Here is a 26,056-nt window from a genome sequence, read left to right as displayed (position 1 = left end):
CATATCTGGCTCTCTGCTATGGCCTGGGAAAAGAGTAGAGGATGGCACAAGTCCTTGGGCCCCTGCACCCACACGGGAAGACTCAGGCGAAGCTCCTGGCTCCTGGCTTCAGGTCAGTGCTGCTTTGCATCAACACGGCTCCTGCTGTTGAGACCAACTGTGGAGTGATCCAGTGGATGGAAGACTTCTCTCGCTCTCTCTCTGCCTCCCCTTCTCTCTCTTTGTAACTGACTTTCAAACAAATAAATAAAAAGTGAATCATTAAGTATCAAGTCAAGCAATTTTTTTTTCTTATTGTCTTCCAGGACCCTACAGTAGTGATTGGCTCAGGTTTAACAATGGAAGAAATGATTTTTGAAGTGGCTGATACACATCTATTTTTCAATGACTTAGAGGTAAGCATTTTAAATTGTTTCTGTGCTTCAATGAAATGCTTTGTTCAAGAATTATTTTGAATCTATGCTTAATGTATTTTTTAGACCCTATTGTTAGGGTAGGTGTGGAGAGGCCAGCTGACCACCAAGGCATAAATAGTCTTTGAGGAGCAGTGCCATAGTTGGATCACCCCTGGTGTTGCTCCTGGTACTCAGAGGTTGTTGCTCGGTTTTTTGTTTTTGTTTTTGTATTGTCTTGTTTTTTAAATTTTTATTTATCTCAAAGGTAGATAGAGAGACCTTCCATCTGGTGGTTTAACCCCCAAATTCCTGCAACCGGGGCTGGACCAAGACGAAGCAAGGAGTCCCAAACCTAATCCAAGTGTCCCACATGGGTGGCAGGGACCCAGAGCCAACATCACCTGCTACCTCCCAGGGTACACATTAGCCAGAAGCTTGATTCAAAAATGGAGCTAGAACTCCAACCCAGGCACTGTGGTAGAGGATGCAGGTGTGCAGGTATCCCAAGTTTAACTGTGGTACCAGATGCTTGCCCTGGGCCCTCAGTTGTGTTGTCTAAAAAATGTGATTTTGGTTAGCTTATTTGGAAGTGATCTAGCACAGGGGAAAATGTCAACCCACCAGGCAAAACACTGATATATAAAACATTGTTCCAATTTCATAATCCATATTAAATAATACATATTTATATATAAAATTAGTTTGATGATTCTTGAGCGTTCTTCAGTTTTCTCCTACTAAAAGATGGTCTCTTGATTTGTCCAATTTATAAAAGGCTGCCCTGACCTATTATAATTTAGCATATTTGTTGTTTGTGTATGGGTTAACCTTGAAATATAGAATCATTTTATTGTTAGATGCCAGGAAAATCAGGAAATACTAAGAAATTCATGGAGAAATTTTTTGACTTTGACATTGAGTTCGCCTTTGAGGTGAACAGACTGGGAGTCAGACCAGGGTGCGAGTGTCTGGGAAAGTTATGTTCCCATTCTTGGCTTCAGTTAAGCAGTTATTCTACACAAAAAACTACTGAAAGCTTTTGTATCTAGTTCTACCCAATAGACAGTTCTTCAACAGATTAAATTAACCAGTGGTAGGGTAGGAGGGGTGTTTTAGACAAGCGCTCGGCATTAGCAGTTAAAATACTACTTGGAATACCAGTGTCCCATATCAGAATCTCTGTTTCTAGTCCCATTTCCAGTTTCCTGGTAAGGTGTACTTCATGAAGAATTGATGATGCCTTAAGTACTTGGGTTCTTGCCACCCACAAGGAGACCTGGATGGAATTTTGACTCCTGGCTTTGGCCTGGCCCATTCTTGGCTACTGTGGGCATTTGGCAAGTGAACCAGCAGATTGGAGATCTCTCTATCTAGCACTGTTCTATCTTAAATAAATAAGTTTTTTTTAAAAGAAATTAATATATTCATAGGGCTTTAAACTCTAAACTCCATAATGTTTTAAACTTCCCTTAACTTCGTATGTTGATAAATTAGGATGTAACAGTTTTTATTCAGCAAACATTTGTTGAAAATGTATATGCTAATAATTATCACCAAATTGTGTTTATAATGATTTTCTAGACATAGTCCTTCCCCAGGACTGAAAATTATGTGACAAATTTGACCTTAGTGAGTTCCTGTCACCAGGTCAGTGGTTCTCAACTTTAGTGGGCATAAGAATCACCTGGGGAGCTTCTTAGAAATGGAGATTCTAGGATTTCACTTTCAGAAATATAGATTAAAGTAGTTCTGGAATGGACCCAAGAATGCATTTTTTGAAAACCTCCTCAGAAGCCGGCGCCGCGGCTCACTAGGCTAATCCTCCGCCTTGCGGTGCCGGCACACCAGGTTCTAGTCCCGGTCAGGGCACCGATCCTGTCCCGGTTGCCCCTCTTCCAGGCCAGCTCTCTGCTGTGGCCAGTGAGTGCAGTGGAGGATGGCCCAAGTGCTTGGGCCCTGCACCCCATGGGAGACCAGGAGAAGCACCTGGCTCCTGCCATCGGAACAGCGCAGTGCGCCGGCCGCAGCGCGCCTACCGCGGCGGCCATTGGAGGGTGAACCAACGGCAAAAGGAAGACCTTTCTCTCTGTCTCTCTCTCTCACTGTCCACTCTGCCTGTAAAAAATAAATAAATAAATAAATAATTTAAAAAAAAAAAAAAAACCTCCTCAGATGGGCTGGCGCCATGGCACAGTAGGTTAAGCCTCTGCCTGTGGCGCCGGCATCCCATATGGGCGCCGATTCTAGTCCCAGCGGCTCCTCTTCCAATCCAGCTCTCTGCTGTGGCCTGGGAAAGCAGTGGAAGATGGCCCAAGTCCTTGGGCCCCTCCACCCATGTGGCAGACCCAGGGGAAGCTCCTGGCTCCTGGCTTTGGATTGGCGCAGTTCTGGCTGCTGCAGCCAATTGGGGAGTGAACCAGTGGATGGAAGACTCTCTCTCTCTCTCTCTCTCTCTCTACACCTCTACCTCTACCTCTACCTCTACCTCTCCTTCTCTCTGTGTGTAACTCTGACTTTCAAATAAGATAAATAAATCTTTAAAAAAAAAAAAAAAAGACAACTTATAATGGCAGGATGACATATGGAGAATCACTCTCACACTCCCTTTACTATTCCATTTTTTTTTCAAAAAAGATTTATTTATGGAGCTGGTTGTTGCGGTGCAGTAGGTTAAGCCGCCACCTGCAATGCTGATAACCCATAAAAGCACCAGTTCCAGGCCCGGCTAATGCACCTGGGAAAGCAGTGAAGGATGGCCCAAGTGCTTGGGCCCCTGCCATTCTTGTGGGAGACCCAGTTAAGAGTTCTTGACTCTGGCTTTGGCCTGGCCCATTCCCAGCTGTTGCAGCCATTTGGGTAGTGAAATCAGTGGATGGAAGACCTCTCTCTCTGTGTCTTCTCCCTTTCTCTCTAACTCTGCCTTTCAAATCAATCAATCAATCAATCAATCTTGAAACAAAAAACTGAGAATAAAAGAAACAAATATATAGATTCACAGTTGGTAGTTAGAAAAGGTCATCTAAGCAAACTCATGTTCTAAATGTGAGGTGACATGATTTCCTCAAGGTTATGTAACCACTGAGTGATAGAGATTAGAAAGCATCATGGGTCTTGGGCTTCTTTCCACAAAGATTCTTCAATTGAAGCTTTAAGATCTATTTATCTTATTTGAAAGTCAGAATTACACATAGAGAGAAGGAGAGAGAACAAGTCTTCCATCCACTGGTTCATTCCCCAGTTGGCTGCAACGGCCGGAGCTACGCCAATCCAAAGCCAGGAGCCAGGAGCATCCCCTGGGTCTGCCACGTGGGTGGAGGGGCCCAAGGACTTGGGCCATCTTCCACTGTTTTCCCAGGCCATAGCAGAGAGCTGGATTGTCAGGTCTTGAACCGGCACCAATATGGGATGCCAGCACTGCAGGCAGCGGCCTAACCCGCTACACCACAGTGCTAGCCCCTATATCTGGTCTTATATTATGTCATGATGGTGATAACACTTCTGCTCCCTGGACTGAAATAGTATGCTTTGTCTTTTAACAGGAATGTGACCAGGTGCATGTGGAAGATGTGGCTTCTGATGACAATGGCCAGGACTTGAGGTGATAAACACAATGACGTCTTGAACATGAGTAGGCGTGTTATGTGAGAGATACAGATTAAGTTCAGATGGAAACAAAGATGATTAGGATATAACTCTGAAAGAGCTCACGATCTAGTAAAGGAGACAGAAGCAAGCATAGTTAACCATACCTACAATGTGAGGAGGTGACAATAAAAAACATGGTGGACACACAGAAGAAGATTGTGATATAAGTGGGAAGCAGTTTGTGCCAGCATTAGTCAGGCCCTCTTGGTGGAATAGTATTTGAGTAGGAAAGAGTAGGAAAAAGAAAGTCACAGTCATCTTAAAAGCATTCCAAGGCCAGCTCTCTGCTATGGCCCGGGAAGGCAGTGGAGGATGGCCCAAGTGCTTGGGCCCTGCACCCCATGGGAGACCAGGAGAAGCACCTGGCTCCTGGCTTTGGATCAGCGCGATGCGCTGGCCGCGGCGGCTTTTGGAGGGTGAACCAACGGCAAAAAGGAAGACCTTTCTTTCAGTCTCTCTCTCTCTCACTATCCACTCTGCCTGTCAAAAAAAAATTTAAAAAAAAAATAATAAAATAAAATAAAATTAACCCAAATATCTTAAAAGCATTCCAAGGCAAACAATGTATTAGTTTTGCTTTGGCCATATTTTCAGTGAGAAGAAAACATGCTTCCATGCTGTGAGTAGTTTATATGCAAATAAGTATCAGGAATTTCACCAAGAAAACTAACCGTGGATGTCTGGTGGTGTTGAGAGTAACCTTCTGGAAGATAGTCTTTTTCTTTCTTTTTTTAAAGGTTTATTTATTTATTTATTTGAAAGGCAGAATTAACAGAGAGACAGAAGCAGAGAGAGAAAGGTCTTCCATTCACTGGTTCACTCCCCAGATGACCACAGTGGCTGGAGCTGAGCCAATCTAAAGCCAGGAACCAGGAGCTTCTTCCAGGTTTCCCACATACGTGTGGAGGCCCAAAGACTTGGGCCATCTTCCACTGCTTCCCCAGGTGTATTAGCAGAGAGCTGGATCTGAAGTGGAGCTGCTGGGACTCAAACCAGTGCTCATATGGGATGCCAGTGCTGCAGGCCAGGACTTTAACCCTCTGCACAGCGCCAGCCCCTGGAGGATAGTTTTAAGCATTACATTATAATGAAAGCTAAACCAAGAGATCTCAGTGGCAAAGATGCATACTCAGTACCTTCATTCTTCTCTTTGCTCCTGTCTAGTGCCTTAGCTAAGAAAGATCCGAAAATTTATCTAGCTTATACTTAAGACTTTTAAGGAAAAAGAGACTGTCATATTTTTTATGTTAATTTGTTTTAATGTTTATCCCTTTGCATGAGTAGGTGTTCTTCCCTGTGACTGTACTAAAAGTCTTTACTTTTTAAGAATTATTTTATTTATTTGAAAGACAGAGTTACAGAGAGAGGTAGAGCCAGAGAGAGAGAGAGGTCTTCCATTCTGCTGGCTCACTCCCCAAATTATTGCAATGGGCAGAGCTGAGCTGATCTGAAGCCAGGAGCTTCTTCCAGATCTCCCATGTGGCTGCAGGGGCCCCGGGACTTGGACCATCTTCTACTGCTTTCTCAGGCCATAGCAGAGAGCTGGATCAGAAGAGGAGCAGCAGGGACTCGAACTGGCACCCATATGGGATGCCGACGCTGCAGGCTGGGGCCCTCACGGCATCACAGCACTGGCCCCTCTACTAAAATTCTTGAATATAGAGTTAGGACATCACCACCTAATGCTGAGAAGACTGAAAAGTGCCTCCTTCTGGAGCATGTGTCAAGCATTGCACTGTCCTGGAGAGCACTGTTGGTGTAAGATTTCACTGTGTGTTTTAGGAAAAAGCCCTGTATGAAGCGGTGTATGGTCTACTCTGAACCCCAGTTGGTTTTTCTCTTACATGTGTGGTTATCCAATAATTATTCATCTTATCTTTTGGATCATTGACTTTCTTAAATACAGAATCTTAGACTTAATGTGTTGAACTGTGTTTTAACTTTTGATTGATCCAAGTTGTCTCTTATTTTGTCATTTAAAAATCTTCACTTCTGGCCGGCGCCGTGGCTCAACAGGCTAATCCTCCGCCTTGCGGCGCCGGCACACCGGGTTCTAGTCCCGGTCGGGGTGCCGGTTCTGTCCCGGCTGCCCCTCTTCCAGGCCAGCTCTCTGCTGTGGCCAGGGAGTGCAGAGGAGGATGGCCCAAGTGCTTGGGTCCTGCACCCCATGGGAGACCAGGATAGGAACCTGGCTCCTGCCATCGGATCAGCGCGGTGCGCCGGCCGTAGCGCGCCAGCCGCGGCGGCCATTGGAGGGTGAACCAACGGCAAAGGAAGACCTTTCTCTCTGTCTCTCTCTCTCTCTCACTGTCCACTCTGCCTGTCAAAAAAAAAAAAAAAAAAATCTTCACTTCTGAAGTATTTATTCTTCCCAGTGTTGGTGACTGTGTTATCTACTGTGGAATAACAAGTCTGCCGTATAACAGATAGACAAGTAAGCATTCCCACGTCACAACTCTAGGTCAGGAGCTTGAAAGCAGCCTGGCAAGGGAGGTCTTCACCAGCCTGTGAGGGTGAAGTCAAGATGGTGACTGGAGCTACGCTGATCCAAAGGCTTGACTGGAGCTGGAAGACCTCCTTCCAGGCTCTCGCAGGTGGCTGATAGCCAGGAGGCCGAGTTGCTCACTCCATGGGCCTCCCCACAGAGGGGCATGACATTGGGCAGTTGACTTCTTCAGAGCAGGTGCTCATGAGAGAACCAGAGGAGCCTAGTCTGTGAAGTATAACACCATCACTTTTACCACACTCACTTTATGTTCTGAGTCCAACCCTTAACCAAGAAGCAGAAGTAGAAGAGAGTATGGAGACCAGCAGTGTGTTGCAGCAGGTTAAACCACAGTTACAACACCTACATCCCACATTGGAATGCTAGTTTGAGCCCCGACTATGATGCTTCTGATCCATCTTCTGTTAATGCAGCCCGGGAGTAGCAGGGGATGACTTAAGTGCTTGGGCCCCTGCCATCCATGCAAGAGACTTGGATGGAGTCTCTGGCCTGACCGTTTCTGGCATTTGGGGAGTGAACCAGCCAGGTGGAAGATACCTCTCTTTCTCCCTCTCCCCCTTCCTCTATCCCTTTCTGCCTCATTCTCTGCCTTTCAGGTAGATGAAAATAAGCAAATAAACATCTAAAAGTGTATGTTAAAAAAATAGTATCCAAAGAATTTGTGTTCGTATTTTACTGCAGTAACCCATGAACCTAGCAGGTTGCTAAAGAAAAACCAGGTGCCATTATCTTTCCATTATTAGCATTTGGGGTTATTTCCTTCCTTTTTTAAGTATTTTTCATTTTTACATAGTTGCAGTCATTTTGTGTATGTGTGAGTGGGTACACACAAATTTTTATGTTCTACTTTTTCACCATATGATATTCTATCATTCACAAAAAAAGGTGCATCATCTAATCCAGTCTGTAGGGGTGCTGGTGCTTGAATTGTGCCTAGCTCTCCTTTCCTCCTCAGCCCTTTGATAGAGGGCTAGTAAAAGGTAGACTCCAACAAACAAAGATTAAAGAAGAAGATTCTTTTATTTTTTAAGGTTTATTTATTTATTTGAAAGGCAGAATTACAGAGAGAGGGAGAGATAGAGGTGGTCCAACTGCTGGTTCACTCCCCAAATGGCCACAACAGCCAGGGCTGGGCCAGGCCAAAGCCAGGAGCCAGGAGTTTCTTCCAGGTCTCCCATGTGGGTGCAAGGGCCCAAGCAGTTGGACCATTTTCTGTTACCTTCCCAGGAGCATTGGCAAGGAACTAGATTGGAAGTGGAGCCACTGGAGCTCAAACGGCTCCCAAATGGGTTGTTGGCACCGCAGGCAATGACTTAACCCATTGCCACAGTGCTGGCCCCAGGGAGAAGATTCTTAAAGCTTTGTTTATCAAATGTCAGGAATAAGTCAGATACTGGAACACAGGACAGAGAATCCCAGATGGCAGTCAGTCAAAAACTCCATGCTGTATAGATTTTGATTTTTGTTATGCTCTCTCTTTGCAGCAACTACAGTTTCTCAACAGATGGCTTCAGTGGCTCAGGAGGCAGTGGCAGCCATGGTTCCTCTGTAGGTGTCCAGGGAGGTGTGGACTGGATGAGGAAACTGGCTTTCCGCTACCGAAAAGTGAGAGAAATCTATGATAAGCATAAAAGCAACGTGGGTGGTAAGTGTAGCATCCATCCAGTCTTGTCAGTGTTCTCTATCTTTCTGATCTCCTGCTTTCCTTTCCAGAAATTCCTTAGTTCCCTCTGGCAACTGCTTATGTTTATGAATTGGCTCAGCAGCATGTTACTGTAATGGAGGTTTACTTGAAACCCTGTGGAGAGTAAGCTCTCAGTGTGACTTTGGAAAGCTCTCTTTAGACAAGAGCCGCCTTTTTATTTTTTTAAGAGTATTTATTTATTTAAGAGAAAGGAAGAGACAGAGTGAGAGGTCTTTCATCTGCTGTCACTCCACAAACAGCCGCAATGGCCAGAGCTGGGCTAATCTGAAACCAGGAGCCAGGAACTTCTTCTGGGTGTCCCACAAGGGTGCAGGGGCCCAGGGACTTGGGCCATCTTCTGCTGCTTTCCCAGGCCATAGCAGAGAGCAGATCAGAAGAGGAGCAGCCAGGACTTGAACCAGCACCCACATGGGATGCCAGCACCACAGGCAAAGGCTTAACCTATGCCATGGCACTGGCCCCAACAAGTGCCTTTTTTATAGGAAGTATGATCCATGGATGTTGTATAAGGATGTGTGTTTCATTCTTGAGTTAATAGTTAATAAGATATCATAGGTTTTTGGCTGATTCATATAACCATCAAGACAAGACAAGTAGAACTAGTTGTTAAGCTTGTCATGAGTGGAAAACTAGGCCAAGGTTGTAGGCTGGCAGTATCCATGTGTTGTAATTTGAAGGACCTTGGAAATTCATTTTGTCCAGAAATACTGCAAATGTCAGGTGCCACAAAGCCTAAAATTTTATTACTTAGAATTAATCATAAATTGATCAGATTAGGAGATCTAGTCAAAATCCCTCATTTTCCAGTTGAGAAAATTGATGTCCCTCATAGAGGCAGCAGGGGCAGCTTGCCCACAACTGTGTTGCAAGTTAGTGACCCTGACATGGTTGGAATTATATCCACTAACTTTAGGTCCAGTGCATTTTACATTCTGCAGTTTCCTTTTTAGTGAGTTGCCCCTAAGAGAGAATATTTAAAGCAGAGCAATCACCCTCAGAGACTCACAGAATGTTGCCTGTACTTTCAGGGACTGCAGAGCTTGCTAAAGCGTATTGCTGCAGGTGCAGAGCCTTGTACTGTACTTGCTGCCTCCTAGTGTGCTGCAAAAGTAGAAACAGGGCTTTGAAGAACAATTTGGTTCATCCTGTTACACTCCTCTAATACCAGATAAAAATAACGGACTTGGGGGATCTAATTTACTTTTTTTCACGTTCTTTTTATTGCTTGTTTCTTACAGTTTAGAACTATTATTTTATTTTGGCAACTCTAAGCCTTTTTAACTTTTTCTCTCACCGACACCAGGCTTTCTATTGCTTGTTTTCATTTATGACCTTAATCCTGATCCTTTCCCTGCCTTGTGCCAATACATGGTTTCCTGAAGAAATAGGAACAGGTGAACAGTAATGTCCACTTACATGTTTTGAACACTGTGAATTAACAAAAGTGTCACATTCTGTGTTAGTTCTTGTACTGTAAAGCCGTCAGTATGACAACAAATTCTGCTTCTTTCTCACAGATACCCTTTCTGCTTTTCTGGAGGGTTACTAATAGAATACAGGATTTTTTTTTTCCTTACCTTCACTACAAAAAACTTCAGAGCCAGATTCATTATTTGAATATTATAACTCAGGTTATCATATGAGTTGTTTTCTTTATTTTGTGCTTAGTTGTATTGTCTTGGGCAGCATTTTAGTCTGTTACCACCTGGAGTTGTTTCAAAGTAAGTACAGAACAATTGTTGGTCGTTCATCCTGGAGTCTCAGGTTTATGTCCCCAGGCAAGTGGAGGTGCAGTCACAGGAGGCGTGCATGGCACTAGAAAGGCCTTTGTCACTGTAAGGAGGCCCCTTCTCTCCTCCTGCTTTGATTCTTTAGAAAGAGATTAGAAATGCAGAGGACTCTTGAGCTCTAATACTTTGCCATTCAATTCTTTTTATTTATTTATTTTTTTAAGATTTATTGATTTATTTGAAAGGCAGAGTTACAGAGAGGCAGAGGCAGAGAGAGAGGTCTTCCATCTGGTGGCTCACTCCCCAGATGCTGATCCAAAGCCAGGAGCCAGGAACTTCCAGGTCTCCCATGTGGGTGTAGGGGCCCAAGGACTTGGGCCATCTTCCTCTGCTTTCCCAGGCCACAGCAGAAAACCGGATTGGAAGTGGAGCAGCCAGGACTCCAACCGGCAGCACTGCAGGTGGTGGCTTTACCCACTACACCACAGCGCTGGCCCTGCCGTTTAGTTCTTGATGTCGTGTTCTAAGGCAGTGCTGCTCAGAGCATGGTCTGCCAGTTTCCTGATTGTGTTACTGATTGGTGATGAAAAAGGGAGCCTGCACCAGAATCTTACATTTCCTTTGGCTGGTTTTGTTGTTGTACCCAGTAGGAAAGCATTCAAATGAAGAAAGTCAAATGGCATTTTGAGTAGCACTAGTCCATGGTGTCTCCAAGAAGAAAAATGCATCAGTTTGGTAGAATACTTCAGACTCACACTATTTCTAAACTGAATTTAGAAATTGCTTTCTCGGCCAGCGCTGCAGCTCAACAGGCTAATCCTCCACCTTGCGGCGCCGGCACACCGGGTTCTAGTCCTGGTCAGGGCGCCGGATTCTGTCCTGCTTTCTCAGTGTCAGCAAGTACATGTCAAATAATAAATGCATCTGCCTTTATTTCTAAAGGGCTCCTCAGTCCCCAGAGAAAGGAAGCACTGCAGAGATTAAGAGCAGAAATTGAAGTTTTAACAGATTCCTGGTTAGGAACTGCGTTAAAGTCCTTACTTCTCATCCAGTCAAGGTATGGAAATGATTGTTTGTTTATTTGAAAAGCAGACACATGCATATATAGAGCGATATCCCATCCTGGGTTCATTGCCCAAATGTCTGCAACAGCTGGGCTGAAACCAGGAGCCCAGAACTCAGTCCAGGTCTCCCACATGGGTACCAGGGACCCAACTACTTCATCATTGCCTGCTGCTTCCCAGCATTTAACAAGAAGCTAAAAGGGAGAATGGAGCCGGAACTTGAACTCTTTCACTCTGATAATGGATGCTCACATCCCGAGCAGCATCTTCACACCACGCCACACACATCTCAGTAACAATTCTCATAGGTCTCATCCTCTGAGACTCTTTCCTACCCCAGTCCAGAACACACCATTCCCTAAAATAGAGTTTGGGATGGGGTAAGAAGTGGTTAAATCGTGCAGGGAAGTATTTAGGTTGGGAGAGAGGCAAGGATAGTTTATGTTAAGCACACTTTAAAGTTGTAAGAGAATATTTATATAGGAAACCCTTTTTCCTTTGTCCTTACTTTTTACCCAATAAATTAAAACTGAGTAATCATCCTCTACAACACTAGATGAGTCTAGTGACATCAAAGGCACATGTAGGGCTCATATCACAAATATCCTAAGTAGAGGAAGTGCCAAGAAGTATTCTCAAACCTGTTCAAGAAGGCAAGATTCTAAAGCAAAAGGGTCCATTAAGCAGATTAAGAGATTTCAACTTGAAGTCAGATTGGGAAATAAATACTACATCTGTGCCAATATCCTACAGGTCTCCTTCAAAACGGGAATTCTAAACCCACAGCCACAGCAGTAAACAGTGAGAGTGACCCCGAGAGGTGGAGGTTTAGTGAAGCTGAAGGACATGTGAAATTACTGTGTTGTTAGTTCATTCCTGAAGAATGGCCCATTTGAATTCTTGTTCCTAGGTTGGTTTAGTTTCATTTTTTTTCTTTTTCTTGCTCTCTTATAGGAAGAATTGTGTAAATGTTCTGATCACTACCACCCAGCTGGTTCCAGCTCTGGCCAAAGTGCTCCTGTATGGACTAGGAGAAATATTTCCAATTGAAAACATCTATAGTGCTACCAAAATTGGTATGGTATCTGCTCTGTTTTGTTACTAACCTTACAATCAAACTTCCTACTCGTGCTGCACCTGTTACTCCCTTCTCTCTCTGTGTGTGTCTGTAACCCTGCCTCTTAAATAAATAAATAAATCTTTAAGAAAAAAAAAATCGGGGCCGGCACTGTGGCACAGTAGGTTAGTTAATCTTCCGCCTGCAGTGCCAACATCCCATGTGGGTGCCAGTTCTAGTCCTGGCTGCTCCTCTTCCAATTCAGCTCTCTGTTTTTCCTGGGAAAGCAGTAGAAGATGGTCCAGGTGCTTGGGCCACTGCACCCATGTAGGGGACCCGGAAGGGGCTCCTGGCTCCTGGCTTTGGATCAGCCCAGCTCTGGCCATTGCAGCCATTTGGGGAGTGAACCAGCAGATGGAAGACCTTTCTCTCTGTCTCTCCCTCTCACTGTCTGTAATTCTACCTTTCAAATAAATAAATAAAATCTTTAAGAAAAAAAAATCAAGGACTAAACTATATACTTGAAAATGATTAAAATCCCTCACATCCATTAAGAAGGCTGCTTAAAACAGCTAATTTGCAGAAAAGGAAAAACTTATAAAATTCTGAATAAACCCTTAAGTCCCCAGGTAAGGGGACTGCAAATTTAACTGTAATATATTTACTACTTGTTAGATACACAATTTAAGTGTGATGATGCAAAGTTTTGTTAAGATAATGGGTATTCTGGCCGGTGCCGTGGCTTAACAGGCTAATCCTCCGCCTTGCGGTGCCGGCACACCGGGTTCTGGTCCCGGTTGGGGCGCCGGATTCTATCCCGGTTGCCCCTCTTCCAGGCCAGCTCTCTGCTGCGGCCCGGGAATGCAGTGGAGGATGGCCCAAGTCCTTGGGCCCTGCACCCCATGGGAGACCAGGAGAAGCACCTGGCTCCTGCCATCGGATCAGCGCGGTGCCACCGGCCGCAGCGTGCCTACCGTGGCGGCCATTGGAGGGTGAACCAACGGCAAAGGTAGACCTTTCTCTCTGTCTCTCTCTCACTGTCCACTCTGCCTGTCCAAAAAAAAAAAAAAAAAAAAAAACACATTTATTAATGTCTAATGAAGTTTGAGATATGCATGACCCCGTGGCCCAGAAATTCCACTTTCAGATTTGAGGTGCTTCAAAAATGTCATGGGGAAATTGAATGAAAAATTTATTTTGGTGTAAAACAGTTTTGAAATCTGTGCCTAATTTTTGTATGACATATTTTCCAGGAACTTTTTGAAGAACACTGGTATGCTTACTTTAGAGCAGGAGTCTTCAAATTACAGGCCAATCCTGCCCCCCTGCCTGTTTTTATGTAGTTTTATGAAACAGCTGTGCCCATTGCTTTTTGTGCAGCTGCTTTCATACTCCAGAGGCAGAGTCTAATAGTTGCACCAGAGACCAGAGGGCCCGAGAAGCCCAGGCTGCGCACCAACTGCACGGAACAGGTTACCGACCTGCCCTGCGTACTTCTGATGTGTGCAAGCACTTCTGAGTATACACAGATGTAGGTTCTTAGTTCTGATCATGTGTATTGGTATATTTACTACCAAGTGTCTTGAGGAAGAGGCACCTTTATTTATTTATTTATTTATTTATTTATTTTGACAGGCAGAGTTAGTGAGAGAGACAGACAGAGAGAAAGGTCTTCCTTCCGTTGGTTCACCCCCCAAAATGGCTGCTATGACTGACGTGCTGGCGCCAATCCGAAGCCAGGAGCCAGGCGCTTCCTCCTGGTCTCCCATGCAGGTGCAGGGCCCGCCATCCTCCATTGCCTTCCCGGGCCACAGCAGAGAGCTGGACTGGAAGGAGAGCAACCAGAACAGAATAATCCAGTGCCCCGACCGGGACTAGAACCCGGAATGCCGGCGCTGCAGGCAGAGGATTAGCCTAGTGAGCCTCGGCGCTGGCCGCACCTTTATCTTACACAAGAATCCTAGTGCTAAGTCACTGGATATGTCAGAAAGATGAGATTCATGGAGTAAGATGAAGAAGGAAGCAGAGTTACAACCTTACTTACCTGAGGAAGGTGGCAGAAACAAGGAAATAAAATGTGTAAAACATGTGGAGAAACAACCAGGAATATAGTTTCCTTTTATTTATGCAAATGAAGTATCTTTCCCACACTAGAACCATCTGTGTGTTTTAGATGTTGGTTCCAGATATTGTGATCCATTATCACGTGTGTCAGAACTGTCTGCAGTGGATTGAAATCATTCACTCCCCAAGGTCACTTATAGTGATACAGGATCTCCGCTGGAGCTGCATGGGATAGTAAATGAGGAAACTCCAGATGGGAGCGATGAGGCTGCCACACTATGAATCACTTTTCTCAGTTCTGCTCAGGCTCCTCCCCTACTGAAGAACATAAGACCCATGTCCAAGACTATTTCTGGAAAATGCAGAATTGGAGGGAAATGGCTGTTGTCTGCGACTTACTTCTAACAAGGAATCATGGCCTTATGCTTCCACTCTCCTGTCCTGCCTTAAAACATTTCCCCTCAGAAATCACTCATTCTTCATGGCCCAGTGGCCAGAATGTGGGTTTGGAGTTGGGTGGCATGTCTAATGCTAACTAATAGCTTGTGTGTGACCTGAGGCACGTCACTAGACCTGTGAGTCACCTGTGAGACAGAGAATGGTTCCAGCCTCACTGAATTTTGGTGAGAATAAATGAAGGAATAAGTGGAAAGTGCTTTATAAACTATAAAGTACAGAAGATGTGGAAGAGGGAGGTGGTACTCACAGCTGTCTCACACCCCATGTCCCTTAGTCTCCCAGTTGTAGAAATTTCCTTAATATGAGGGCTAAAATAAGTTGTTATTGTAATGGCCCAGTGTCACATTCTTTTGGGCAGGGGGCCTGCTGAATCTCTATTCACTACCTTTGCTCCCAACCAAGCAAACTACATGGGCTGCCACGTGGTCTGTCCAACTGCAGGCCGGTGAACCTGACTATTGCAGCCTTTGTCTTTTCTTTGAAGTTTTTTGTTTTAATTTTTAGTTAGTTTTTAGCAGATTCAATGTGCTTTGTAGATATAATGCTAAGAACATAATGATAGTCCCTTCCTCCTTCTCTCCTCACTCTTTCTGCATTTCTTGTTTTGTTTTGAGATAACATTTTAAATTACATTATAGTAAAGAGTTAATACTAAACTAGATAAGTTTAACAAGTAAAAAGCAAAAAGACTCTAGTTTAATGAGAATATAGACAACAAACAATAATTGAATGGAGAAATGACCATTTCACCCATATACAATAAATTTTAAAGTAAACACAGATCATTAAAACTGTAGTAATATCCCGGTTGTCCCTCTTCCAGGCCAGCTCTCTGCTGTGGCCAGGGAGTGCAGTGGAGGATGGCCCAAGTCCTTGGGTCCTGCCCCTCATGGGAGACCAGGATAAGTACCTGGCTCCTGCCATCGGATCGGCGCAGTGCGCTGGCCGCAGCGCACCTACCGCGGCGGCCATTGGAGGATGAACCAACGGCAAAAGGAAGACCTTTCTCTCTGTCTCTCTCTCACTGTCCACTCTGCCTGTCAAAAATAGAAAAAAAAAAAAAAAACTGTAGTAATATAACATTTTTGACCACTGGTTTGACAGTTTGCAGCCTTTTTCTTTTGTATGGAAAAAAGATAGGGAAGAATATCCTAATAGGAAATTTCTTTTTCTCATCAGGTAAGGAGAGCTGTTTTGAGAGAATTGTGTCAAGGTTTGGAAAGAAAGTCACGTATGTGGTGATTGGAGATGGACGCGATGAAGAAATTGCAGCCAAGCAGGTAACCGTGGCAAAGCGAATAATCCATGAGGTTGGGCATTGAACAGTTAGAAAAGTGGTTAAAACTTCAAAATCCTGATATGTTGTTGTGCAGCTACAGTGTTGTGCTTTAAAGAGAAGAGTGGTTCTTTCCCCAAATGAAATTTTCTGTATAAGCTGACAGACCACCTCATCCCTGCCAGTCAAAAATCTTAAAATCTTGAAGCCTGTTGCAAGGAGCCTCATCATTAAACCTGTTTGCACTGTAGATGGCAGTGCCTTTCTCAAGAATGTCAGCCTTGACCGCAAAAAGCACAACTCATTCTGACTTTTCTAGGCTCAGATTCTAAGAAGAAAGAAGAAGAAAAAATATACAGTACGGTTGGGACTTAATTGCTATAAAGAAAGTCCTTTCTAATTTTGAGCCCTGAAACAGTGGTTCTGATATTAACACCATAGCTATGCATGTCCTGACACCAGGTCATCCCTTCTCACTACAGGGAACAGTAGGTGAAAGAGTCTTGGCTGTAGAATCTACACAGGCAGGTTCAGTTCCCATGTGTTTATAAGCTGTGCAACTTTGTACAGTTCTCTTGTTTTCTCTGAGTTTCCTCATTTACTAAATGGATCTACAGAAGTTCTTTCCTTCCCTACCTCAGTTTATTTTCTTCCAGCAGCTCTGTTTCTTAGACTTGTATTCAGTGGGTTACCAACTAGGACCACCTGCCTTGATTTTCTTCCCCCAGGTAACATAGAAACCTTAGCAACTGGGGTCGGCGTTGTGGGGAGCAGGCTAAGCAGTATCCCATGTGAGCACAGGTTCTTATCCTGGCTGCTCCACTTCCGATCCAGCTCCCTGCTAATGTGCCTGGGAAGGCATCGGAGGATGGCCCAAGTGCTTGGATCCCTGCCACCTGTATGGGAGACCTGGATAAAGTTCCAGGCTCCTGGCTTCAGCCTGGCCCAGCCCTGGCCATAGGGGCCATTTAGGGAGTGAACCAGAGGGTGGAAGATCCCGTTGTCACTCCCTCTCCCACTGTAACTGCCTCTCAAGAAGATAAATAAATCTTTTTTAAAAAGAAATAAGGGCTAGCGCTGTGGCATAGAGGGTAAAGCCACTGCCTGTGGTACCAGCATCCCATATGGGTGCCAACTCAAGTCCCTGCTGCTTCACTTCTGATCCAGCTCCCTGTTAATGTTTCTGGGAAAGCAGTGGAAAATGGCCCAAGTCCTTGGGCCCCTGCACCCATGTGGGAGACTCAGAGGAAGCTCCTGGCTCCTGGCTTTGGATCATTGTGGCCATTTGGGGAGTGAACCAGCAGATGGAAGACCTCTCTCTGTAACTCTGCCTTTAAATTAGATAAGTAAATCTTTTTAAAAAAAAAAAAAAAGAAGAAGAAGAAAGAAGCAAACTAATGATGAATCATGTGATTTGTGATCAGTTGGTGTTAGCACCTCGTGATGGTTTCATTTGCCACTGTATGTAGCAGTTCAAAGACATTTGCTTTTTTCACATATCTCGCCACAGAAGCTTTGATTACAGAGTGTTTCTTGTTGCTCTCTTTGGGAAAGACCCAAATGTCAGCCTCGTGCTTCCCTGTCTGAAGAAGGGAGTGGGGAAGAGAAAGAACCATTTGAGTCATTAGCAAAGTTGGTGTCATTACCGTGCTGCTTGTAATCACCTACTGAAGACTAACCCCCTGGCAAACGCTGTAATGCTTTGTCTGATCCGACTTCCACCATGGGAGGGATCTTTTCTGAAGACTTGCTGGTCCTTCTTTGAATAAACCCAGGTGTGAGGGCACTGATTCCCAGGTAGCCTATTCCACTATGGAGTCATCCAGCCTTCCACTGAATAAAATGTTGTCTCTAAGTAAGTCTAGCACACCTGAGCATAACAAAACAAGTTTGCTTCCTCTTCTGTATATTAATGGCCTTTTAAATATCTAGTGTGAGCGATAGGTGCTTGATGTAACTGTTAAGTCACCTCTTGGGATGCCCACATCACACATCAGAATGCCTGGGTTTGAGTCCTGGCTCTGCTTCCCATTCCAGTTTCCTGCTAATGTGCACCATGGGAGGCAGCAAGTTATCACGTGTGTCCCTGCAGCCCACATGGGACCTAAATAGAGTTCCAGGCACCTGGCACCAGCCTGACCCAACCCTGGGTGTTTTTGGCATTTGGGGAATAAACCAGAAGATGGAAGACCTCTCTATGTCTCTTTCTTTCTGTCCTTCAAATAAATATTTTTTTTAAGTTGGTGGAGAATGAGATTAAAAGATAAGTTTACTTCGGTGTGGATAATTTTGAAATCCATGCATAGTTTTTTCATGATACACATTTTTCATGAGCTTTGTGTAGCTAGAATAGTGTATATATATTGATATAATAATATAATAGTATATCTAGAATAGTAGCTAGAATAGATATATCTCTTACAGTAAAAGCACAGAGTTTACCACTGAACCCATTTCACATGTGTGAAGTGTCCTATAACATGCAAAGTTACTCTGATCCTTATGACTGCTCCGAGGTGGGGAAGGAAGGTTACCAAGTACCCTGGGAAGAGGTCTGTGGAGGGTTGGGTACAGGTGGATAAAAAATTGCAAAAGCAGCTGGGCTGACCGTTCACCTTCCGTTCTCCAGCACAACATGCCTTTCTGGAGGATCACGAACCATGGAGACCTGGTGTCCCTTCACCAGGCCCTGGAGCTGGATTTTCTCTAAGAACTGGAATGAGGAGCCTTTCTGGTGAGCTCCTTTCCACTCCTGAGGGCAGCCAGAGACTGGAACCAGCTGGGAACTCTGTCTTTGCTCCATGGAATGCTGGCGAGAACACAATCAGAACAACAGCTGCAGATTTGGCCAAGCGTCAGCCCCAGCCCGTGTTCATCCTCATGCAGAAGCGGAGGCAGTTGGATAGAGAGAACAATAGGCTCATTGCAGCTACTGTGCTTTTAATTCTTCTCTTTTGTTTCAAAAAAGAATGGCAATTCCTGGAGCAGAGGTGCGCTCTTAGTGGTGGTCAGACAGAACTGCTGTGACCCTGTGGTGAGAGGGTAAATGCAGCAGCCTTCTGGGACATCTCTTGCAGTCTAGAATCTCCTTAGCCGTAGAACTTACTTCCAGTGAATGTGTATGTTATTTTTATAGGTAAGGGTCTCTGAAGCAGGTTTTCCCCCTTTCTTTTTCTAGCAAGAAAGGGTCATTTAAAGTTTCCTTGAAAATAGTCATTGAAATGTCTAAATACCTCTGTGTGACAGTAGCCCTCCCGTAGCTGCTCCAGGGGTCTGCTTCTCTCCCGTTCTTCCATTTCTTACTTGGCCGAACTGTGGGGTGCTGGACACTGATGAACTTTGGACTTGGCATTTTCCATCCTTTTAAGAGTCTTAGTCCTTTTTCCAGTCCTCCTTCCCCTTTAATCAAGTGACACAAACCAAGAAACTGCTTCTCTCAGACGGTAAATTCTAAGCCTTCAGCTTGACTCTTAATTCAGAGACTACATGCCAGCAGGCTAATCCTCCCAACTGGAGAAAAGGATTCAGGCTTCTTAGGAACTTCAGCTTCTTTGGCTCTCAAGACAGGAACACTCCACCTGATCCTCCAGCACAGAAGCAGCTTTTCCCATCCACTGCCGACCCTGCGGCCCCCCTCTGCTTGCCCATCAGCTGCTAGGCCCAAGCCTTCACTGCTGTCTCCATTCAGCTCTGACCAGTCCACACACATTGGTCCCAAGAAGTCAAATCGAGTCTAAGAATAGGCTGGATAAGAATTGGCCCAAACTTCCAAAGTATTGGGCTTCCTCTGAGGAAGCCCATAAGTTGCATGTGGGTGTCTGGGTTCACATTCCCCCCAAGCCACTGCCTGAAACTGACAGCAGACTGCTCTTACCTTCCCCAGCAATACCCACTTCTAGTGTTCACTCTGCAGTAGGAATCCAGAAGGCCAGACTTTCCTGGTTTAAATGAGGATGCTGGCTCCCCCACTTCACACCTGAAGACTTAATCCTGGACCAAATGCAGGAGCATCTCTCAGCCTGACCCCTGGGAAGTTGGTGGATACCTCAGCACTGGGGCCAACCTTCCAGCCTGGATGGGTTTCTTGAATGCGCCATCCCTCCAGGACCGACCTGGGTACCTGCTCAGCCAGGCCAAATTCCCAGGAGCTGACAAAATTCATACTGTCCCAGGCAGCACCAAGAAGGGTGACAGTCCCTCAGAAAGATCGGTCTTGGTCCTCAGGAGGGGGCACCTTTGACCATGCCCAGCCGTGCTTGCTGATCCCCAGAGAGTCCGTGTGCCATTCCTGAGAAGTTGCAGCACAGAAAGGTGGGACGCCTGCCAGCGCCAGGGCACCCAGACAGCAGCAGACAGAGGCTGGTGCACACATTCCTTCAGAACTGACAAGTGCTTCGTGTCTCACAACTGTAGGAAGCAAGTGTTTGGAGAGCAGCCGAAGCAGGTGCTCCATGACTAAGGTACCGCTTTGCCTTGTTTGCATTTGGGGTGGAAGAGACAGATGGCGGAGGCAGGCCCTCCCTTGGTCTGTATTCAGCCTTGATGCCCGGATGCCGTTGCTCCATGATGGTTGATCCCAGAATAGTCCGGGATGTACTTTACTTTCAGGACTCAAAACTCCCCCTATTGCCAGTCTAACTGTTGGCTTCCGGCCCTGGCAAAGGCCACCCTGTTGGTGCAGTGCTTCGGGCTTGTGGGGCTACAGCGCAGTAACCCCATCACGTACCAACACTTCCCACCGCACACCCTTTGGGAACTCTTTTATCTTTAGAATACAACTTAGACTGTTTCGATGGCCTTTCTCATCCTGCCCTGACTACCCAGCTTAGCTTTTTCCAAAGGGAACTTGAACTTGGCCAGGAGAGGCAGGGAGGCTTTCTGAGCAGAGCAGAGCAGCCCCTGCTCTTTGGTTGCTGCCACCCTCATCTAAAGGAAGACAGGAGGCAGGAGCTCCTTGGCTCATCTTTGCCAGAATGAATTAGTTATCCATGAGACGTTGCCCACTCACCCTGTCTCCCTGTTCCCCAGCACAGAGATCTGGAAAAGAGCTGTGGGAAGCAAAGAGCCAGGGAGCCTCTTTTCTGGAGAGTCCCCATGAAATTAGTCACGTGGTAAGTTGTTCCCCAGCTGGCATCATGGGCTCCTTGGAATGGGCGTGTGCACTTCCTGCGAGGGCCGTCTCTAGTGGAGGGTCCGGAGTGGTCAGGTGTGTCGTGGGCTTAGGAGGCGGCTTGACTTCGAATGTAAAACTGACTGTGCCTTAGCATCATTCTGTCCAGTGCCCCTGGGGCCTGCTCCAGATCTAGATGCCTCTTTAGGCTTTTGTTTGGTTTGGGTGTTACTGTCTTCTGCTCTGCAAATTGGGGGGCAAAGCTAGAGTCCCAAGAGACTTGGGCCATGGCTTACTCACATTTACACAAATTGATCTTTAAAGCTCCAAGTAGAAGCAGATTGGCAAACTGCAGCCGCAGCTTACGGGGCTCCCAGATGTTCACTAGCTTGAATGGGTGTCAGTGCCACTGAGCCACGAGGGAGAGAGTGCGGACCGTGGCTCCCTCTTCCTGGGAGAGGGATGGTCTAGACCAGGAGTGGTGAGCGTGGGGCCTCCCTCTCGTTCCTGCGCAGGGGGCCATGAGGGCCGCCCTCAGGCAGACTTCTGTATCTTACCACTACGTTGGCTTCCTTGTTCATCTTGAAGTTAGAACTCCCCAGATAGCCACACTATAGAGGCCAGATCTGAATTCTGAGATTCTAAAATACCTTAAACCACAAGAGAGAAAACAGTTCTGACGAGCAGGCCGCCTGTCCCTTCCTCTCCTCTGAGTCACACGGCTCCAGCAAGCCAGACTCCTTGGCTAGTTCCTGATGCACTGACAGGAGCCATCTCATTAAGAACGACTTCTACTCAAAGCACGACTCTCTCTGGACTTCAGATGCCTCTCTCGGCAGGAAAAGGCATTGAGTGGATTGGATATATTTATGTGACTGCGGGCATTCGTGGCTGTAGTATCCTTGACCATAATGTTATATGTAATGGGAACTATCTTATAAACTTGAAAAAAATAAAGTTTTTATTTTCTATACAGTTTGCTCCTGTGTCTTTCCTGAATAGGATTGGCCCATCTGCCCAGCCGTGTGGGGTTCTCATTAGAGCTTCATAAAGACTCTGCAGAGTTCACTAGAAAGATGTCACCCCTCCAGCAACTGGCTCAGTTGATCTCACTAAGCAAAGTGAAACAGTGGAACAAAATACCTGTCCATTTGGTATAATTAAATATACATGGGAAAATAAGTACTTTAGAATACTTTGTAATGGAGATTTTATTTTTAATTGTTTCTAAAATATATGGCTTTGTAAAGTCTAGAACTGGAATGGCAACCTATATCAAATCTTACTTGATTTGGCCTAATTTCATGTTGTAGAGATTACTTTCCTCCAGACATGGGTGTGACTACCGCTGCTCTCTGGGAAACAGGAAGGCTTCTTGCCTTTCATTGCAGTGAAAGAAAGTAGAGCTTGGCTCCAGCTCTCAGGCACCACATGTGTCCAACCTCTCAAGGTACTTTCCCCGTGTTTCTTGAGAAAGGAAGAGGTGGGGAGCCAGTGCTGTGGTACAGCGGATTAAAGCCATGGCCTGCAACACTGGCATCCTATATGGGTGCCGGTTCGACTCCCAGCTGCTCCACTTCCAATCCAGCTCTCCGCTGATGCACCTGAGAAAGCAGTGGAAGATGGCCCAAGTGCTTGGGCCCCTTGCACCCATGTGGGAGACCCAGAAAAAGCTCTTGGCTCCTGGCTTTGGCCTGATCCAGCTCTGGCCGTTGTGGCCATTTTGGGGAGGGAACTGTTGGAGAGAAGACCTCTCTCTCTTTCTCTCCCTTTCTCTCTCATATGCTGCCTTTCAGATAAATAAATCTTTAAAATAAGAAAAAAGGAAGAGGTAGCCTTGTAGTCTATTAATTAAATCTTTTCATCATTAGATACAGATTTTGAGCCACACTGTAATGGAAGCAAACCTATTAGTTGCCATATCCTGAATTAAAAATACAAATATTGGGACCAGTACTGTGGTGCAGCAGATGGTAAGCCATCACTTGCAATGCTAGCATCCTATATTGGAATGCTTGTTCAGTCCCGGCTGTTCCAGCTTCCGCTAATGTGCCCAGGAAGGAAGTGAAGGTGGCCCAAGTACTTGGGTCCCTGCCTCCCATGTGGGAGACCAAGATGGACTCCTGGCTCGTAGCTTTGACCTAACAGCCCTGGCTACTGTGGCCATTTGGGAAGTAAACAATAGACAGAAGGGTTGTGTATGTCTTTCTCTCTCTCATGCTTTGCCTTTCAAATAAATCTTAAATATATGTGTGATATATTTACACACACATGCTTTTGATTGATTTCCAAGCCCAGAGAATAAATACCTGCATGTCTCCCTACAATTAATATACCACACATTTCCCTTTTAAGCCTTTGGATGACAGGTAAAAATTAGCAATTTAGGTTTTTATTTTTTCCTTATTTTGAAAAAAAAAATTTATTTGAAAGTTACAGAGAGAAAATTCCATCCACTGGTTCATTCCTCAAATGGCTGGAACAGCTGGGGACGGCCTTGGCCAAAGCTAGGTAGGAGCCAGGAACTTCATCTGGTCTCCCGTGCAGGTACAGGGGCCCAAGGGCTTGGGCCATCTTCCACTGCTTTCCCAGGCGCATTAGCAGGGAGCTGGATTGGAAGTGGAGCAGCTGGAACTCAAACCGGCACCCATATGGGATGCCAGCACTACAGAAGGCCACAGTTCTGGCCACAGGTTTTTATTTTTCAAAAACAAGGTTCTTGGCATTAAAAAGTTTTTTTTAAAAAAAGTTTATTTGGGAGACAGAGCTATAAACTGTCCTCTGGTTTACTTCCCAAATGCCCAGACAGGTCAAACCCAGGAGCTGGGAATCAATCCGGGTCTCCCACATGGGAGGCATGAACCCAGTTACTTGAGCCATCACTGTCACCCCCACAGTAGCAAGAAGCTAGTAAGGAGCTGGAGCCAGATTTCAAGCCCAAGTACTCAGAGATGGAACACTGGTATCTTGAGCAGCATCTTAACCACTAGGCTAATGCCCATCCCTTAAAGATTGACAGGAATCTACAGGGAAAAGTGCTTACTCTCAAGTGTCACTGTCACCTTTCTAAAACTCCTGATTCTGTGAACTCTAAAAATGTATACAAATCAATCAACTGCTAACCTCCACAGCTTCCTAGGCGGTATACTATATGTATAATGTTGCTTGTACGTGGTTTGAACTTAATTACATAAACATTACCATGATTAAGTTTCATCTGGAGAGTATAGCCAAAACCAGAGTACATCTTTTTTGGATTTTCTTGTGGAAAATGCCTAAAACATTGGGCCTTCTGTTTGGACATATGTGACCTCCCATGAGCCTGGTCTTCATGAGAGTAGTGTAGTAGAAAAGGGAGCAAAAATTTGGTGATTTTGGTGAAACCCTCAAAATCTGTTGCCAAGGCTAGGTTGGGCACTAAACTCGGGAGACTTCTAAGAACGAAGCCCACCCTCTGTAGGACTCAATCTTGCACGAATGGGAGAAAACAATGATCTCTGTGTGTCTGTGTTTAAAGGTATTCAGTGAAGAGAATGATCCTGTATTCTGAGATTGCCATATTCCTTTATGAGATGATAAAGTAACAGATGGGGATTTGGGGGTCTTTAAGATTTTATTGGGGCCGGTGCTGTGCTATAGCAGCAGTGCTGGCATCCCATACGGGCATTGGTTCAGGCCACTGCTCCACTTCTGATCCAGCTCCCTGCTGATGGCCTGGGAAAGCAGTAGAGGACGGACCAAATCCTTGGGCCCCTGCACCCACGTGGAAGATCCCGAAGAAGTTCCTGGCTCCTGGCTTTGGATCAGCTCAGCTCCAGCCTTTGCATTTGGGGAGTGAACCAGCAAATGGAAGTCTCTCTTTCTCTCTCTCTGCCTCTCTTTCAAATAAATAATCTTCTTTTAAAAAAAGATTTTATTTATTTGAGAGGCAGAGTTACAGAAAGAGGGAGAGACAGAAAGGTCTTCCATCCACTGGTTCACTCCCCAAATGGCCACAATGGGTAGAGCTGAGCAGATCCAGAGCCAGGAGCTTCTTCCGGGTCTCCCATGTGGGTGCAGGGGCCCAAGGACTTGGGCCATCTTCCACTGCTTTCCCAGGCCATAGGCAGAGAGCTGGATCAGCAGAGGAGCAGCCAGGACACGAACTGGTGCCCATATGGGATGCTGGCACCACAGGCAGAGGCTTAGCCTACTATGCCACAGCACTTGGCCCACATGGGGATTTTTTGGTTAACACTGGGTTGGCCACATGGGCCATTCTACAGGTTCATGCAATTCATCTGGAAATCACTGGAATGGATGTCTTGTGGGATCCTTCCTGCCTGTTAACATTCTGCATGTGTGGTCTTGGTGGCACACTCCCCTCCCCAACAGCCACCCCCTATCCTGTCATCTCTGGGCCAATGGAGCCACATTCCTGCCCTGCATTGCAGCCCCAAAAGGAAGAGTGTTGCAACTTTCCTTCCTGCCTGCAGGATGTTTCAAGCAGGCAGTGAGTAAGCCAGGCTCTGCCCCTCACCACTCTCAGGCCCCCCGTCTCTGGGATGACACCACTGCTTGCCCTCTGCTTGCCCTCTTTATTGTCTCCACTAGGATATATGAATGACTAACAGAACTGAGACCATCCTGGTTCCCTTCATAGCAGCGACTGGAACCTTCTGTCCCCAGCACCCATTTCCTGTTGTGTTTCTGCAAAACCACAGACCTCCCAAAGCAGCAAAAGCTTCCACTGCCCACGTCCACATCCCCAGCACCACCTCTCATCACAGACCCTCTCCGAGTTCCCAGCACTGTTCACCAGGAATCTCAAATCCAGTGCCTGCCAGGCCCAGCAGCGGTGGTTATGAGAAGCCTCTAGAATCTGTCCACATCTGGTTTGTGAGGCTCACCAGCTCCTGAAACTGCAAACGAGGCTGAGAAGTCCCAGCCAAACCAGTCCTGTGTCCCAAGGGACACTGCCAGTTCTGAGGAACCTCGTGCCGATCCCTTCATTCTAGGAGGTTTTGAACTTGAAGTTTCACGTAATGGGGCCCATGCTGTGGTGT

At 45.8% G+C, this 26,056-nt stretch overlaps 1 protein-coding gene across 5 annotated transcripts in view; it reads left to right on the top strand.

The window, feature by feature from the left end:
• Positions 1-21,967, top strand: part of EYA3 (EYA transcriptional coactivator and phosphatase 3) — a 107,916-nt gene extending 85,949 nt beyond the window's left edge. For 3 of the 5 annotated variants that reach the window (XM_062190752.1, XM_062190754.1, XM_062190755.1), the window contains 7 exons: positions 306-395; positions 3,935-3,993; positions 8,031-8,191; positions 10,924-11,038; positions 12,000-12,121; positions 15,805-15,905; positions 18,531-21,967. In XM_062190752.1, the coding sequence (XP_062046736.1) occupies positions 306-395; positions 3,935-3,993; positions 8,031-8,191; positions 10,924-11,038; positions 12,000-12,121; positions 15,805-15,905; positions 18,531-18,611 (729 nt within the window). In that variant the 3' untranslated portion in view covers positions 18,612-21,967. The remainder of the gene's footprint in view (positions 1-305; positions 396-3,934; positions 3,994-8,030; positions 8,192-10,923; positions 11,039-11,999; positions 12,122-15,804; positions 15,906-18,530) is intronic. The other 2 variants (XM_062190751.1, XM_062190753.1) reach the window with 1 other exon arrangement.
• The last annotated feature ends 4,089 nt before the right edge of the window (positions 21,968-26,056 follow it).

This window comes from Lepus europaeus, chromosome 5 (assembly GCF_033115175.1).
Source record: "Lepus europaeus isolate LE1 chromosome 5, mLepTim1.pri, whole genome shotgun sequence".
Lineage (NCBI taxonomy): Eukaryota > Metazoa > Chordata > Mammalia > Lagomorpha > Leporidae > Lepus > Lepus europaeus.
This window is presented reverse-complemented; position numbering and strand designations above follow the sequence as displayed.